The sequence below is a fragment of the Triticum aestivum genome, chromosome 3B (assembly GCF_018294505.1).
Source record: "Triticum aestivum cultivar Chinese Spring chromosome 3B, IWGSC CS RefSeq v2.1, whole genome shotgun sequence".
Taxonomy (NCBI): domain Eukaryota; kingdom Viridiplantae; phylum Streptophyta; class Magnoliopsida; order Poales; family Poaceae; genus Triticum; species Triticum aestivum.
In genome coordinates, this window is record NC_057801.1 from 591,794,711 (window position 1) to 591,812,204 (window position 17,494).

At 46.1% G+C, this 17,494-nt stretch overlaps 1 protein-coding gene across 2 annotated transcripts; it reads left to right on the top strand.

Moving 5' to 3' along the window:
* The first annotated feature begins 1,218 nt into the window (after window positions 1-1,218).
* On the top strand, window positions 1,219-4,005 carry LOC123071127 (calcium-dependent protein kinase 2). Of its 2 annotated transcripts, XM_044494622.1 has the most exons (8): window positions 1,223-2,022; window positions 2,144-2,287; window positions 2,386-2,538; window positions 2,639-2,754; window positions 2,862-3,029; window positions 3,108-3,235; window positions 3,333-3,432; window positions 3,532-4,005. In XM_044494622.1, the coding sequence occupies exons 1-8, from the start codon at window positions 1,371-1,373 to the stop codon at window positions 3,625-3,627; spliced, it is 1,557 nt and encodes a 518-aa protein (XP_044350557.1). In that variant the 5' UTR covers window positions 1,223-1,370; the 3' UTR covers window positions 3,628-4,005. The 2 variants fall into 2 exon arrangements, with proteins under 2 accessions (XP_044350556.1, XP_044350557.1); XM_044494621.1 differs by having other exon boundaries at window positions 1,219-2,022; window positions 2,862-3,235.
* Window positions 4,006-17,494: the final 13,489 nt, after the last annotated feature.

Consider the following 17,494-nt stretch of genomic DNA (forward strand, 5'->3'; position numbering starts at 1 on the left):
CTCTATTATGCTTGTTGAAACAAAAAAGAACGATCTTTATGATTTGGTCTACTTACTCATCAAGTTGGCATTGATCTTACCGGTGGTGATGAGTGTTGAAAGAGTATATTCTGCAATGAATCTAGTGAAAAATAAATTGATAACTACTACGAGTGATGATCCCTTGAACTATTGCTTACTGACATTTATTTGAATGAGGTGTGTTTTTGAAAGTAAGTGAAGATGACATAGTTGAAACTTTGATGGCAATGCAAAAACGGAGAGTTACAAATGTTTTTAATTTTCTATGTGTGTACTTTTCATGTAAGAGTATTTGTATCGTAATTTCGCAAATTTGGAATATTTCCTGAACAATAATGTCGCGAGACTTGATTGAGCTTTTTATGTTATTATTTCTCCGCATGTTACATGATAATTGGATTGGGTAGATTTCCTTTTTTTTCCCCTTTTTTATAGTGTGGCCATCCTCATTTTATTCCTAGATCATCCGCTATCCCAAACAAAACATAGTACTTTTCGTAAACCCAAATGTTAAGTACCTGATGTCAGATACGAGCAACATGGCAAATCAAATATTTTTATGGCAATTCTAGTGACGCAAGGATGACAAGTTAATTGACACACACTGTAATTTTCTGTCAGAAAATAAACTCAAGCACGAAGTTACCGTGCCTGCCAACTAAAGTTGCCATCCTGACGTCACTAAACTTGCTATCGGAATCGTTTGATTTGCCGTGTGCTAGTATCGGGCGTTATCAGATTCCTTTGTAAAAAGCCTTACGTGTTCGTGTCCATCCACTACCTCGGGCTATATCGAAAACGGATCAAATGCCAAGTGCGTTGCCTCTTACTTTTGGTTCACTTTGCCTTTCTGCATCCTCCCTCCTAACTGAAAGTGGCCGAGATCGTGTCAGCGTGTGTAACGCAGCGCAGCGACGGGATCGGATCGGAGGTGCACCGTGCACAACAGCTGATCATTTAGCCAGAAAAGAGCGCACGAATCAGTTGGGCTTGGACGCACGCACGAGCAGGACGAGGGTGACGAGAGTCTCCCAGTTTTCCTAGCTAGCTTTCGTCAACCCACGCACGCACGAGCAGGACGAGAGTCTCCCAGTTTTCTCCTCTCTCAAGGAAGGAAGGAAGGAAGAAAAAGATAGGACCAAGGCATATTTGGTTCCAAAACGGGGAAGGCAAGGTGCAACAAACAGAACACAAGGAGGGGAGCGGGCGGGGAGGCCGTTGCGTTTCCCGCTATTCCCTCCTTGCCCACCGCTCCCTATACAACCTCCACGCCGGCTGCGTCGCCTTCCCCCTGAGGCTCCGCATCCCCCGCATTCTTGACCTCCCCGGCGCCCACCCGCCGGCTCGCCATGGGCAACTGCTGCGCGGGATCCGGGGATGCGGAGCCCGAGGCCGCCGCCGACCCCTCCACGCGCCGCGCCGGCGCCTCCGTCCAGGCCGGCGGCGCCTCGCCCTCCTCCGCGCCCGCCCAGAACAAGCCGCCGGCCGCCATCGGCCCCGTTCTCGGCCGCCCCATGGAGGACGTGCGCAGCATCTACACCGTCGGCAAGGAGCTTGGCCGCGGCCAGTTCGGGATCACCAGCCTCTGCACGCACAAGGCCACGGGCCAGAAGTTCGCCTGCAAGACCATCGCCAAGCGCAAGCTGTCCACCAAGGAGGACGTGGAGGACGTGCGGCGCGAGGTGCAGATCATGTACCACCTCGCGGGGCAGCCCAACATCGTGGAGCTCAAGGGCGCCTACGAGGACAAGCAGTCCGTGCACCTCGTCATGGAGCTCTGCGCCGGCGGCGAGCTCTTCGACCGGATCATCGCCAAGGGCAAATACACGGAGCGCGCCGCCGCAGCCCTGCTCCGCACCATCGTCGAGATCATCCACACCTGCCACTCCCTCGGCGTCATCCACCGCGACCTCAAGCCCGAGAACTTCCTCCTGCTCAGCAAGGAGGAGGACGCGCCGCTCAAGGCCACCGACTTCGGGCTATCCGTCTTCTACAAGCAAGGCACGCACGCGCGCATGCATGCATTTTTCTTCTTCTTCTTCTTTCCTGTCCAAGCAAAATAGCAAATGAAACCGTTTCTTCGTTACTGAAGAAAGAATTCTGGCGCCATTGTTGGTTGCAGGGGAGGTGTTCAAGGACATCGTGGGCAGCGCCTACTACATCGCGCCGGAGGTCCTGAAGCGGAACTACGGGCCGGAGGCGGACATATGGAGCGTCGGCGTCATCGTCTACATCCTTCTCTGCGGTGTCCCTCCCTTCTGGGCAGGCGAGTCGTCTTCTAATCTAATTAATCCCCCCCTAATAACAGTCTAAACGAAACGCATCAATTAAGGTAGCGAGACTGGGATTTTCTTGGTGTTCCAGAATCGGAGCACGGCATCTTCAATTCCATCCTGAGGGGGCAGATCGACTTCAGCAGCGACCCATGGCCACGCATTTCGCCCGGCGCCAAGGACCTCGTCAGAAAGATGCTCAACTCTGACCCCAAGAAAAGGATATCAGCCTACGACGTCCTCAGTGCGTGCCCATCTCTTTGCCTTTTTATGAGTAGTATTTTTTGCGAGCAGTTCTATTAACGTACTGAATTCTGATCCTATGCTGTGGTTTTGGTGTTCAGACCATCCATGGATCAAGGAAGACGGAGAGGCGCCTGACACGCCGCTGGACAACGCCGTCATGAACAGGCTCAAGCAGTTCAAGGCTATGAACCAGTTCAAGAAAGCTGCGCTAAGGGTTCGTCCGTGGTTCTGATTTACTATTCACGAACTAGCAGCAGTGCACAACTGAACCTCCATCTTCTGAAGTGAACTGAACGGATCCATTGCATGCATGGTATGCAGGTCATCGCCGGATGCCTGTCGGAGGAAGAGATCAGGGGTCTCAAGGAGATGTTCAAGAGCATGGACTCGGACAACAGCGGCACCATCACCGTCGACGAGCTCCGGAAGGGTCTGGGAAAACAGGGGACCAAGCTCACGGAGGCCGAAGTGGAGCAGCTCATGGAAGCCGTAAATCTCTCTATCTACATTAATTACTACTGTAGGTCCATGGAACGGCGCGTTTTGAGCTTTAATTTCCTGGTCCAGGCCGACGCCGACGGGAGCGGGACGATCGACTACGAGGAGTTCATCACGGCGACGATGCACATGAACAGGATGGACCGGGAAGAGCACCTCTACACCGCCTTCCAGTACTTCGACAAGGACAACAGCGGGTACGTAACCTGACAAGTTCACATTCTCTCCTCATCGACAGACATACACACTAGTGAACTCACTCATTCTTGGCCTTGCCATGGCTGCCGCATGCAGCTACATTTCCAAGGAGGAGCTCGAGCAGGCCCTTCGGGAGAAGGGGCTCCTGGACGGCAGAGACATGAATGAAATCGTGTCGGAAGTCGACGCCGACAACGTAATTAACGAGTGTATTCATTCTTTGTTGATGGTGGATGCATGGATGCGTGCGTGCGTTGGCCAAATGATGGTCTGAAAGCTCGTCGTGGTTGTGTAGGACGGGAGGATCGACTACAGCGAGTTCGTGGCGATGATGAGGAAAGGGGCCCCCGAGGGGGCCAACCCCAAGAAACGGCGCGACGTCATGCTATAGGAGACGGCGGGTTGGTGGAGGAAGCCGCCGGCCGATCGGCGACAGAACAGCAAGCGATCGAGCGCGCGTGCGAGGCCGCTCGCAACGACGACGACGATGGGCTCGTGTACATTTTTCACAGAAGGGGTCGAGTAGCAAATGTTCATATATATACCGTGGGATTGGGAATCGAAAATGTTCGTACGCTGTCGGGCGCTCATCTTCTTCTTCTCTGGTTCTGCTGGTTCCCTTGACTTGTTAGTATGTATACATCAGTTGAGTAAGTTGGCATTTTTTAGCCTGAATTTGTACACGGTTTCAGGCTTGGAAATGTACAGGTATGTAACTTGAGTGAACTAACGAGTGTGTTTTTGATGCGTCTCTCGCGTGCAAACTCTCTATGGCTTGTGGAACAGTATGAAGTAGTACATCGGTTGAGTAAGGTGGGCATATTTTAGCCTGAATTTGTACACAGTTTCAGGCTTGAAAATGTACAGGTATGTAACTTGAGTAAACTAACGAGTGTGTTTTTCCTGTTTCTCTTCCAAACTCTCTATTGCTTTGTGGAACGGTCTGAAGTACAACTGTACAAGCAGGCAGCTTAGTAACATGTAGAAAAATAAAAGCAGAATCAGAAGCAATGGCCTGAACAAGCTCTGCTCAATGGATACCTCCAGCTGCTCTGCTATTCTGCGGGTCCTCAAGGCTGCTTGGGGAGGGGACACCTGAACTGCCTATCACAAAGATGGAGCTCCACCCGAGACTCGCCATCCCATGGAAAAGAATTGGACATGCTGGAGTGCCTAGCTCACGCCAATCATGTTGTAGTGAAAAACAACACAGGAGAGGGGGTTTGGGGTGTACGATGGCCATTTTATGGGTTGTCATTCATCAAGAGAAAAGGCACATGGATTTTTTTTTTTGGAACGAAGGCTCGAGAAAGGGCCCGACTTTGAATTAACAAAGCCATCAACCGGCCAGGATTACACAAGGCCACCAAGCATGAGCGACCGAAAGATACATGGGAGCTGACTGAGCAGCTTACAACGCAACGCCCACTACTGCACACCAAGAGAATACACGAGAAAATCCTGCAAGTAATGTCGAAGCCCGCTGCACCCCGGGACCAAAGGCAGGCACCAAAGAAGCATCGAGGATCAGTCAGTAGCATGGAGGCACTGAGGGTCGCCTGACCATGGAGCATCGAACAAAACGAGCACATGTCTTCCAACGCCGAAGAGGAACCCTATCCTCTCGCCTAGGCTTGAAGGCGCCGCACCATCGGATCATTGGGAGCTCACCCGAGAGCTAGAGCAAGCGCCGTCCGACACACCATAGCAAGAAAACTATCGGTCCTCGCCACACCGAAGACACACTACATCCGCTGCACTGCCACCTTCCTTGGACACCGAGAAACAGAAGGAAAGCTGCCGGGAGGATCGTCAAAGAAGCACTTCAGAGCACCAGGGGCGAAAGTTGGAAGCACCAGGTGCCGCTCCAGTGTCCGCACAAGGAGAGAGGCATTCGCGGTGCGTGTCGTGAAGCTGTCAACGGGAAGAGGAACCCTATCCCCCTCCAACCCGGCTCAGGAGCAGAGCCACCATGACACACCACGACCTTGCCACCGCAGAGCAAAACTCCATCAAGGCATACACCTGCAGGAACACACACCCTACACAGAAAAATCACCCCTTGGGCTCGCCGTCAACGAGCACTCTCCAACCTCACAACCACTCTCCCGAAGAACCAGAGAGCCCTAGGCGGCGTCTTCAAGAAGAGAACGACGCGCAGGGCGCCGCCGCTGCCCAACCCAGGACGAGTTTTGGACTTTCACCCGGGATCTAGGACGGGGGTGGCAAGAACAAGTCCTCAGCGGCGTCTCCAGGGAGAAAACCACGCGCGCACGCGCCGTCGCCACTGTGGCCGGAGAACCGGCCAAGGGATTACCCTAGACGCAGTCCTATACCACCATCCCCCCGCTAGCACTGGATCTGATAGCCAAAGCCACAAATCGGACCGCTAGAGGAGGGGGGGGGGGTGGAGCAGAGGAGGAGAGGAGCACGACCTTCAGATCTGGAATGGAAGAAGCCCACGCCACGACCACCTCCTGCCGGCTCCTTGCTGCCCGAGCTGCTGAGGAGGCCGTCCGCCGCATCCCGCGGCCGCCACCTGGCGCGAAGGTGGCGCCACCTCGCCGTCCGAGGCCGCCGCCCCGGCGTCCAGGGTCCTTCGCCGAGGGATGAAGCGACGGGGAGCCTCGCCGCCACCTTCATCGGCAGCCTCCTAGGCGGCGTACCTCTGGTGGCGACAAGGGGAGGGGGGCTGGAGGGGGGTGGCGCCGCCGGGGGAAACCCTAGTCGCCCCCGAGTCGCCCAAGGGGGACGACGCGGGAGCCGGGGGGGGGGGGGATGGATCCGGCGGCACATGGATTTTTAGAAAAGAAAGAAAAGAAGCACAATAATTGTTAGATCAACACATTACAAAAGTTTTTCAAAAGTGATGGCCATTGAAACTGCCTTAAGCGCGTGTAACAATCCAAAGCTAATATTTGGCCCCAAGGATCTATTTGCTATTTGCAATAAATTTATGGATGCATATGCAATGAGTGTTTTTCATTTTTCTTTTGTTCATGTCAACTTTGTGTCAATCCAAACTAAATATCTTGGTCACTTCCAGAAAGTCGCCATCTAACTTTCCAAAATCCTCAAACTCAACTTTCAACTTCTCTTTCAAATGGAAATAGGAAAATTCAGTTGCATTTTTAGTTGCACTATAAATGTTCCACTTTTGCCCATAAACCACATTTATTGTGTAGAGTCACCATCTCAAATTTCAACCCATTTGGAGTTCATATAAATGGGTTTCAAAATTCAAACATATTGGATTAAATTCAACTTGTTTGACTTTTACTTCCGCTAAAAAAATCCTCAAAACCATTTTTATTAAATTCCCCATATTTATATGAGTCTAGAGAAATATTTATCTTGGCTTAATTCCCTTACTACCCATGTTTTACTTCTTTTGCAAGTTTCTGTAGGATCGAAAGTATGTCTAGAGGTGGGGGGGGGTGATTAGACTACTTGAGGTCCAACCATGTTTCGGCTTGTGATCAATCCATAGATACCAATCGAAAATAAATAAACACTCAAAAAAAGTACATGCTCAAACATCATTAGCTAACTCCTTATCAATCTTGATTCATTTCAATATGAGGGCAAGAACTGAACCGATTCAACAACAAAAGAGAAAATAAAGGAGGTATTTGTTGGCAGTAGATGTGTTTTACTAAATCAAAATTGTGATTCTTTAGTTATTTATTTTAGATTTGCAATTCTTATAATTTGTACTTTTTATAAGTTTTCTTATTGCCGAGCCATAGTAATTGCACCTATTAAAGAAACTAGAAGAATTATGGAAACCAAATAAAAATCTATCGTTTTGCCATTTTTGTTGTGTGCATATTTTAGCAATTAACACAAGTCAAGCAATCAACCTACACATGCAATTCTAAGAGTATAGCAGCGGAATGTAAAACATTGCATATGAAGGTAAATGGAATCGTTTAGAGAAGGCAAACACAATGGAGACACGAAGATTTTTGATGTGGTTCCGATAGGTGGTGCTATCGTACATCCACGTTGATGGAGACTTTAACCCACGAAGGGTAACGGCTGCACGAGTCCACGGAGGGCTCCACGCGCGAAGGGTCCATGAAGAAGCAAGCTTGTCTATCCCACCATGGCTATCCCCCACGAAGGACTTGCCTCACTCGGGTAGATCTTCACGAAGTAGGCGATCTCCTTGCCCTTACAAACTTCTTGATTCAACTCCGCATCACGACGAAGGCTCCCAAGTGACACCTAACCAATCTAGGAGACACCACTCTCCAAAAGGTACTAGATGGTGTGTAGATGATGAACTCCTTGCTCGTGTGCTTCAAATGATAATCTCCCCAACACCCAACTCTCTCTCACAAATTTGACTATGGTGGAAGAGGGATTTGAGTGGAAAGCAACTTGGGGAAGGCTGGAAATCAAGGTTCAAAAGGTTGGAATGTAATCTCTTGATCTCAACACATGAGCAGGTGGCTCTCTCTCAAAAAATGGATGGTGGAAGTGTAGGCACGTTCTGATGGCTCTCTCTCTCTCTCTAATGGAGAAGGGGGTGGAGGGGTTTATATGGCGTCCACACAAATCCAACCATTACACATTGACTCACCTCGGTGGCATCGATTAGGAAACTCGGTGGGACCGATCTGTTCAAAAATATGAACGTTAGGAATCTCGGTGGGACCGACTGGAACAACTCGGTGGGACCGATGTGCTAGGGCTTAGGGCAAACATCATCTCGGTGGCGCCGATTGCATCAACTCAGTGGGACCGAAGTGAAGCAATAAGTAACAGAGAATCTGTCAAGCCAACTCGGTGAGACCGATTGCATAAAATCGGTGAGACCAAAGCGAATGCAATAGATCATAGAGCGTCGGCAAGGCCATCTCGGTGGGACCAAGATCTGTATCAGTGTGACCAAATCATTAGGGTTTCTGGCAGTGGCTATGTCAAATGAACTTGGTGGGTCCAGATAGAAAGAATTAGTGGGGCCGAGTTGGAGTTTAGGGTTTAGACATATTTGGATGGAGAAAGTGGCTGAGGGTTTTGGAGCAATATCACTAAGCACTGTAGCAAGTAGACCATTAAGCAACACCTCATCCCCTTTTAATAGTATTGGCTTTCCTATGGAGGCAATGTGATCTTGGATCACTTAAATAGAAATGAAGAGTCTTGAGCTTTTGCCAATCTTTCTCCTTATCGTTTTGAGGGGTCCACATCTCTAGTCCATGCCATGTTAATCATTGAACATCCTAAAATATTTATCTTGAAAGGATATTAGTTCGATGAGCTATATGTTGTTATGAATTACCAAAACCACCCAAGGATTAGTTGCACTTTCAATCTCCCCTTTTTGGTAATTGATGACAGCATATAGATCAAAGCTTCGACAAATGATAAAATGAATGAAATACATCGTCGCTTTTTGAGAAGTAGTATGTGATAAGCAAGAGCCCCCCCTAAATTTGTGCATTATTTAAGATTTGCATTTGAATGCAAATGCACAATCGATTAGGATCATGGGTCACTCCTCCATGCGAAGGAAATATGCCCTAGAGGCAATAATAAAGTTATTATTTATTTCCTTATTTCATGATAAATTTTTATTATTCATGCTAGAATTGTATTAACCGGAGACTTAGTACATGTGTGAATACATAGACAAAACATATTGTCCCTAGTATGCCTCTACTTGACTAACTCGTTTATCAAAGATGGTTATGTTTCCAAACCATAGACATGTGTTGTCATTTGATGTACGGGATCACATCATTAGGAGAATGATGTGATGGACATGACCCATCCGTTAGCTTAGCATTATGATCGTGTCAGTTTCATTGCTACTGCTTTCTTCATGACTTATACAAGTTCCTCAGACTATGATATTATGCAACTCCCGAATACCGAAGGAACACTTTGTGTGCTACAAAACGTCGCAACATAAAAGGATGATTATAAAGGTGCTCTACAGGTGTCTCCGAAGGTGTTTGTTGGGTTGGTATAGATAGAGATTAGGATTTGTCACTCGTTTTTCGGAGAGGAATCTCTGGGCCCTATCGGTAATACTCATCACTATAAGCCTTGCAAGCATTGTGACTAATGAGTTAGTTGCGGGATGAAGTATTACAAAACGAGTAAAGAGACTTGCCGGTAACGAGATTGAACTAGGTATGATGATACCGATGATCGAATCTCGGGCAAGTAACATACCAATGACAAAGGGAACAACGTATGTTGTTATGCAGTTTGACCGATAAAGATCTTCATAGAATATGTAGGAACCAATATAAGCATCCATGTTTCGCTATTGGTTATTGACCGGAGATGTGTCTCGGTCATGTCTACATAGTTCTCGAACCCGTAGGGTCCACACGCTTAACGTTCGATGATGATTGGTATTATGAGTTTATGTGTTTTGATCTATCGAAGGTAGTTCGAAGTTCCGGATGTGATCATGGACATGACAAGGAGTCTCGATATGGTCGAGACATGAAGATTGATATATTGGACGACTATGTTTGGACATCAGAATGGTTCCAGATGAGTTCGGGCATTTACCGGAGTACCGGGGGGTTACCGGAATCCCCTGGGAGTGTATGGGCCTTATTGGGCCTTAGTGGGAGAGAGGAGGAGGCGGCCAAGGAGGGGGCACCCTCCCAAGCCCAATCCGAATTGGGTGGAGGGCCGGCCCCCCTTTCCTTCCTCGCTCTCTCCTCCTTCCTTCCTCTCCTACTCCAACTAGGGAAAAAGGGGAATCCTACTCCCGGTGGGAGTAGGACTCCCCTAGGGCGCGCCATAGAGAGGGCCGACCCCTCCCTCCTCCACTCCTTTATATACGGGGGAGGGGGGCACCCCATAGACACACACGTTGACATTGTTTAGCCATGTGCGGTGCCCCCCTCCACAGTTACACACCTCGGTCATATCGTCATAGTGCTTAGGCGAAGCCCTGCGCCCGTAACTTCATCATCACCGTCACCACACCCTCGTGCTGACGAAACTCTTCCTCGGCCTCAACTGGATCAAGAGTACAAGGGACGTCCCCGAGCTGAACGTGTGCTGAGCGCGGAGGTGCCGTACGTTCGGTGCTAAGATGGGTCGGATCGTGAAGACGTACGACTACATCAAGCGCGTTGTCATAACGCTTCCGCTTTCGGTCTACGAGGGTACGTGGACACACTCGCCCCTCTCGTTGCTATGCATCACATAGATAGATCTTGCGTGATTGTAGGATATTTTTTTTGAAATTACCGCGTTCCCCAACAGTGGTATCAGAGCCAGGTCTATGCGTAGATGTTATATGCACGAGTAGAACACAAAGAGTTGTGGGCGATAATAGTCATACTGCTTACCAGCATGTCATACTTTGATTTGGCGATATTGTTGGATGAAGCGGCTTAGACCGACATTACATGTACGCTTACGCGAGACTGGTTCTACCGACGTGCTTCGCACACAGGTGGCTAGTGAGTGTCTGTTTCTCCAACTTTAGTTGAATCGAGTGTGGATACGCCCGGTCCTTGTTGAAGGTTAAAACAACACACTTGATGAAAAATCGTTGTGGTTTTGATGCGTAGGTAAGAATGGTTCTTGCTAAGCCCGTAGCAGCCATGTAAAACTTGCAACAACAAAGTAGAGGACTTCTAACTTGTTTTTGCAGGGCATGTTGTGATGTGATATGGTCAAGACATGATGTGTTGTATGAGATGATCATGTTTTGGTAAAGTTATCGGCAACTGGCAGGAGCCTTATGGTTGTCTCTTTATTGCATAAGATGCAAGCACCATATAATTGCTTTACTTTATCGCTATGCGATAGCAATAGTTGCAAAAGCAATAGTTGGCGAGACGACCATGTGATGACACGTTGATAAAGATCAAGATAATGGAGATCATGGTGTCATGCCGGTGACGATGGAGATCATGACGGTACTTTGGAGATGGAGATCAAAGGCACAAGATGATGATGGCCATATCATGTCACATATTCTGATTACATGTGATGTTTATCTTTTATGCATCTTATTTTGCTTAGTACAACGGTAGCATTATAAGATGATCCCTTACTAAATTTCAAGGTATAAGTGCTCTCCCTGAGTATGCACCGTTGCTACAGTTCTTTGTGTTGAGACACCACGTGATGATCGGGTGTGATAGGCTCTACGTTCACATACAATGGGTGCAAGCCAGTTTTGCACACGCAGAATACTCGGGTTAAACTTGACGAGCCTAGCATATGCAGATATGACCTCGGAATACTGGAGACCGAAAGGTCGAGCGTGAATATATAGTAGATATGATCAACATAGTAATGTTCACCATTGAAAACTACTCCATCTCACGTGATGATCGGACATTGTTTAGTTGATTTGGATCACGTGATCATTTAGATGACTAGAGGGATGTCTATCTAAGTGGGAGTTCTTAAGTAATATGATTAATTGAACTTTAATTTATCATGAACTTAGTCCTGATAGTATTTTGCAAATTATGTTGTAGATCAATAGCTCGTGTTATAGCTTCCGTATGTTTTTATATGTTCCCAGAGAAAACTAAGTTGAAAGATGATAGTAGCAATGATGCGGACTGGGTTCGTCATCTAAGGTTTATCCTCATTGTTGCCTAGAAGAATTATGTCCTTGATGCACCGCTAGGTGACAAACCTATTGCAGGAGCAGATGCAGACGTTATGAACGTTTGGCTAGCTCAATATGATGACTACTTGATAGTTTAGTGCACCATGCTTTACGACTTTGAATTGGGACTTCAAAGACGTTTTGAACGTCATGGACCATATGAGATGTTCCAATAATTGAAGTTAATATTTCAAGCAAATACCCGAGTTGAGAGATATGAAGTCTCCAACAAGTTCTATAGCTAAAACATGAAGGAGAATAGCTCAAGCAGTGATCATGTGCTTAGATTGTCTGGGTACTACAATCGCTTGAATCAAGTGGGAGTTAATATTCCAGATAAGATAGTGATTGACAGAGTTCTCTAGTCACCATCACCAAGTTACTGGAACTTCGTGATGAACTATAGTATGCAAGGGATGACGAAAACGATTCCCGAGCTCTTCGTGATGCTGAAATCGACGAAGGTAGAGATCAAGAAAGAGCATCAAGTGTTGATGATTGTCAAGACCACTAGTTTCAAGAAAAGGGCAAAGGGAAAGAAAGGGAACTTCAAGTAGAATGGCAAGCAAGTTGTCACTCCCATGAAGAAGCCCAAAGCTGGACCAAAGCCTGAAACTGAGTGCTTCTACTGCAAAGGAAATGGTCACTGGAAGCGGAAATGCCCTAAATATTGGGTGGATAAGAAGGATGGCAAAGTGAACAAGGGTATATTTGATATACAGGTTATTGATGTGTACCTTACTAGTGTTTATAGTAGCCCTGGGTATTTGATACTTGTTCGGTTGCTAAGATTAGTAACTCGAAACAGGAGTTACAGAATAAACAAAGACTAGTTGAGGTGAAGTGACGATGTGTGTTGGAAGTGGTTCCAAGATTGATATGATCATCATCGCACACTCCCCATACTTTTGAGATTAGTGTTGAACCTAAATAAATGTTATTTGGTGTTTGCGTTGAGCATAAATATGATTAGATCATGTTTATTGCGAGCGATTATTCATAAAAGACAGAGAATAACTTGTTATTCTGTTTACATGAATATAACCTTCTATGGTCATACACCCAATGTTGATGGTTTATTGAATCTTGATCATAGTGATACACATATTCATAATATTGATGCCAAAAGATGCAAAGTTGATAATGATAGTGCAACACATTTGTGGCACTGCCGTTTGGGTCATATCGGTGTAAAGCGCATGAAGGAACTCCATGAAGATGGAATTTTGGAATCACTTGATGCTTGTGAACCGTGCCTTATGGGCAAGATGACTAAAACTCCGTTCTCCGGAACAATGGAACGAGCTAGTGACTTATTGGAAATAATACATACCGATGTATGCGGTCCAATGAGTGTTGATGCTCGTGGCGGGTATCATTATTTTCTGACCTTCACATATGATTTGAGCAGATATGGGTATATCTACTTAATGAAACACAAGTCTGAAACATCTGAAAAGTTCAAAGAATTCCAGAGTGAAGTGGAGAATCATCGTAACAAGAAAATAAAGTTTCTACAATCTGATCGTAGAGGAGAATATTTGAGTTATGAGTTTGGCCTTCATTTAAAACAATGTGGAATAGTTTCACAGCTCACGCCACCTAGAACACCACAACATAATGGTGTGTCCAAACATCATCACCGCACTTTATTGGATATGGTGTGATCTATGATGTCTCTTACTGATTTACCACTATCGTTTTGGGGTTATGCATTAGAGACAACTACATTCACGTTGAACAGGGCACCATAAAAATCCGTTGAGATGACGCCTTATGAACTATGGTTTGGCAAGAAACCAAAGTTGTCGTTCCTTAAAGTTTGGGGCAGCGATGCTTATGTGAAAAATCTTCAACCTGATAAGCTCGAACCCAAATCGGAGAAGTGCATCTTCATAGGATACCCAAAGGAAACCGTTGGTTACACCTTCTATCACAGATCCGAAGGCAAGATATTCGTTACTAAGAATGGATCCTTTCTAGAGAAGGAGTTTCTCTCGAAAGAAGTGGGTGGGAGGAAAGTAGAGCTTGATGAGGTAATTGTACCTTCTCCCGAATTGGAAAGTAGTTCATCATAGAAATTAGTTCCAATGATTCCTACACCAATTAGTGAGGAAGCTAATGATGATGATCATGAAACTTCAGATCAAGTTACTACATAACCTCGTAGGTCTTCCAGAGAACGGTCCTCACCAAAGTGGTACGGTAATCCTATTCTAGAAGTCATGTTACCAGACCATGATGAACCTACGAACTATGAGGAAGCGATGATGAGCCCAGATTCCGCAAAATGGCTTGAGGCCATGAAATCTGAGATGGGATCCATGTATGAGAACAAAGTGTGGACTTTGGTGGACTTGACCGATGATTGGCAAGCCATATTAAATAAATGGATCTTCAAGAGGAAGATGGACACTAATAGTAGTGTTACTATCTACAAAACTCGACTTGCCGCAAAAAGTTTTTTGACAAGTTCAAGGTGTTGACTACAATGAGATTTTCTCAACTGTAGTGATGCTTAAATCCGTCCGAATCATGTTAGCAGTTCCTATATTTATGAAATCTGGCAAATGGATGTCAAAACTGCATTCCTTAAATGGATATTTTTTAAAGAAGAGTTGTATATGATGCAACCAGAAGGTTTTGTCAATCCTAAAGGTACTAACAAGGTGTGCAAGCTCCAGCGATCCATCTATGGACTGGTGCAAGCATCTCGGAGTTGGAATGTATGCTTTGATGAGTTGATCAAAGCATATAGTTTTATACAGACTTGCGGTGAAGCCTGTATTTACAAGATAGTGAGTGGGAGCACTACAGCCTTTCTGATTAATATATGTGAATGACATATTGTTGATCAAAAATGATGTAGAATTTTCTGGAAAGCATAAAGGAGAGTTTGAAAGGATTTTTTCAAAGAAAGACCTCGGTGAAGTTGCTTATATATTGGGCATCAAGATCTATAGAGATAGATCAAGACGCTTGATAAGATTTTTCAATGAATACATACCTTGACAAGTTTTTTGAAAGAGTTCAAAATGGATCGGTCAAAGAAGAAGTTCTTGCATGTATTACAAGGTGTAAAGTTGAGTACGACTCAAATCCTAACCACGGCAAAAGATAGAAAGAGAATGAAAGTCATTCCCTATGCCACAATCATAGGTTCTATAAAGTATGTTGTGCCATGTACCAGACCTATTGTGCACCTTGCCATGAATTTGGCAAGGGGGTACAATAGTGATCTAAGAGTATATCACTGGACAGTGGTCAAAATTATCTTTAGTGAGGACTAAGGAAATATTTCTTGATTATGGAGGTGATAAAGAGTTTGTCGTAAAGAGTTACGTCCATGCAAGCGTTTACACCGATCCAGATGACTCTAAGTCTCGATCTGGATACATGTTAAAAGTGGGAGCAATTAGCTAGAGTAGCTCCATGCAGAGCATTGTAGACATAGAATATTTGCAAAAATACATACGGCTCTGAGTGTGACAGACCTATTGACTAAACTTCTCTCACGAGCAAAACATGATCACACCTTAATACTCTTTCAGTGTTAATCACATAGCAACGTGAACTAGATTATTGACTCTAGTAAACCCTTTGGGTGTTGGTCACATGGCGAAGTGAACTATGGGTACTAATCACATACAGATGTGAACTATTGGTGTTAAATCACATAGCAATGTGAACTAGATTATTGACTCTAGTGCAAGTGGGAGACTGAAGGAAATATGCCATAGAGGCAATAATAAAGTTATTATTTATTTCCTTATTTCATGATAAATGTTTATTATTCATGCTAGAATTGTATTAACCGGAAACTTAGTACATGTGTGAATACATAGACAAAACATATTGTCCCTAGTATGCCTCTACTTGACTAGCTCGTTTATCAAAGATGGTTATGTTTCCTAACCATAGACATGTGTTGTCATTTTATGAATGAGATCACATCATTAGGAGAATGATGCAATAGACATGACCCATCCGTTAGCTTAGCATTATGATCGTGTCAGTTTCATTGCTACTGCTTTCTTCATGACTTATACAAGTTCCTCAGACTATGATATTATGCAACTCTCGAATACCGGAGGAACACTTTGTGTGCTACCAAACATCACAATGTAAAAGGGTGATTATAAAGGTGCTCTACAGGTGTCTCCAAAGGTGTTTGTTGGGTTGTCATAGATCAAGATTAGGATTTGTCACTCCATTTTTCAGAGAGGTATCTTTGGGCCCTCTCGGTAATACTCATCACTATAAGCCTTGCAAGCATTGTGACTAATGAGTTAGTTGTGGGATGATGTATTACGGAATGAGTAAAGAGACTTGCCGGTAACGAGATTGAACTAGGTATGATGATACCGACGATCGAATCTCGGGCAAGTAACATACTGATGACAAAGGGAACAACGTATGTTGTTATGCGGTTTGACCAATAAAGATCTTCGTAGAATATGTAGGAACCAATATGAGCATCCAGGTTCCGCTATTGGTTATTGACCGAAGACGTGTCTCGATCATGTCTACATAGTTCTCGAACCCGTAGGGTCCGCATGCTTAACGTTCGATATTATGAGTTTATGTGTTTTGATCTACCGAAGGTAGTTCGGAGTTCCAGATGTGATCACGGACATGACGAGGAGTCTCGAAATGGTCGAGACATGAAGATTGTTATATTGGATGACTATGTTTGGACATCGGAATGGTTCCGGATGAGTTTGGGCATTTACCGGAGTATCGGGGGGTTACCGGAACCCCCCGAGGAGTGTATGGGCCTTATTGGGCCTTAGTGGGAGAGAGGAGGAGGCGGCCAAGGAGGGGGCGCCCCCAGGCCCAATTCGAATTGGGTGGGGAGCTGGACCCCCTTTCCTTCCTCCCTCTCTCCTCCTTCCTTCCTCTCCTACTCCAACTAGGGAAAAAGGGGAATCCTACTCCCGGTGGGAGCAGGACTCCCCTAGGGTGCGCCATAGAGAGGGCCGGCCCCCTCCTCCACTCCTTTATATACGGGGGAGGGGGCACCCCATAGACACACAAGTTGACATTGTTTAGCCGTGTGCGGTGCACCCCTCCACAGTTACACACCTCGGTCATATCGTCGTAGTGCTTAGGCGACGCCCTGCGCTGGTAACTTCATCATCACCGTCGCCATGCCGTCGTGCTGACGAAACTCTCCCTCGGCCTCAACTGGATCAAGAGTACGAGGGACGTCCCCGAGCTGAACGTGTGCTGATCGTGGAGGTGCCGTACGTTCGGTGCTAAGATCGGTCGGATCGTGAAGACATATGACTACATCAACCGCGTTGTCATAACGTTCCGCTTTCGATCTACGAGGGTACGTGGACACACTCTCCTCTCTCATTGTTATGCATCACATAGACAGATCTTGCGTGATCCTATGCTTTTTTTTGAAATTACCGCGTTCCCCAACACCATATCACATACATCTTGGTGGAGCGCACAAATGACGTGAGTGAAACAACATGCACGCATCACAGAATACATAAGGGTGTGTTTGGTAGCGTGTATGGACCTAGCCTAGTTGTTCTCCTCTCATACATGCTAAGTGTAGACATGCTGAGTCCACACATTTGCTGTTGTTTGGCAGCGGTGTATGCGCGGAGACATCCGAGCTGAGACTTTG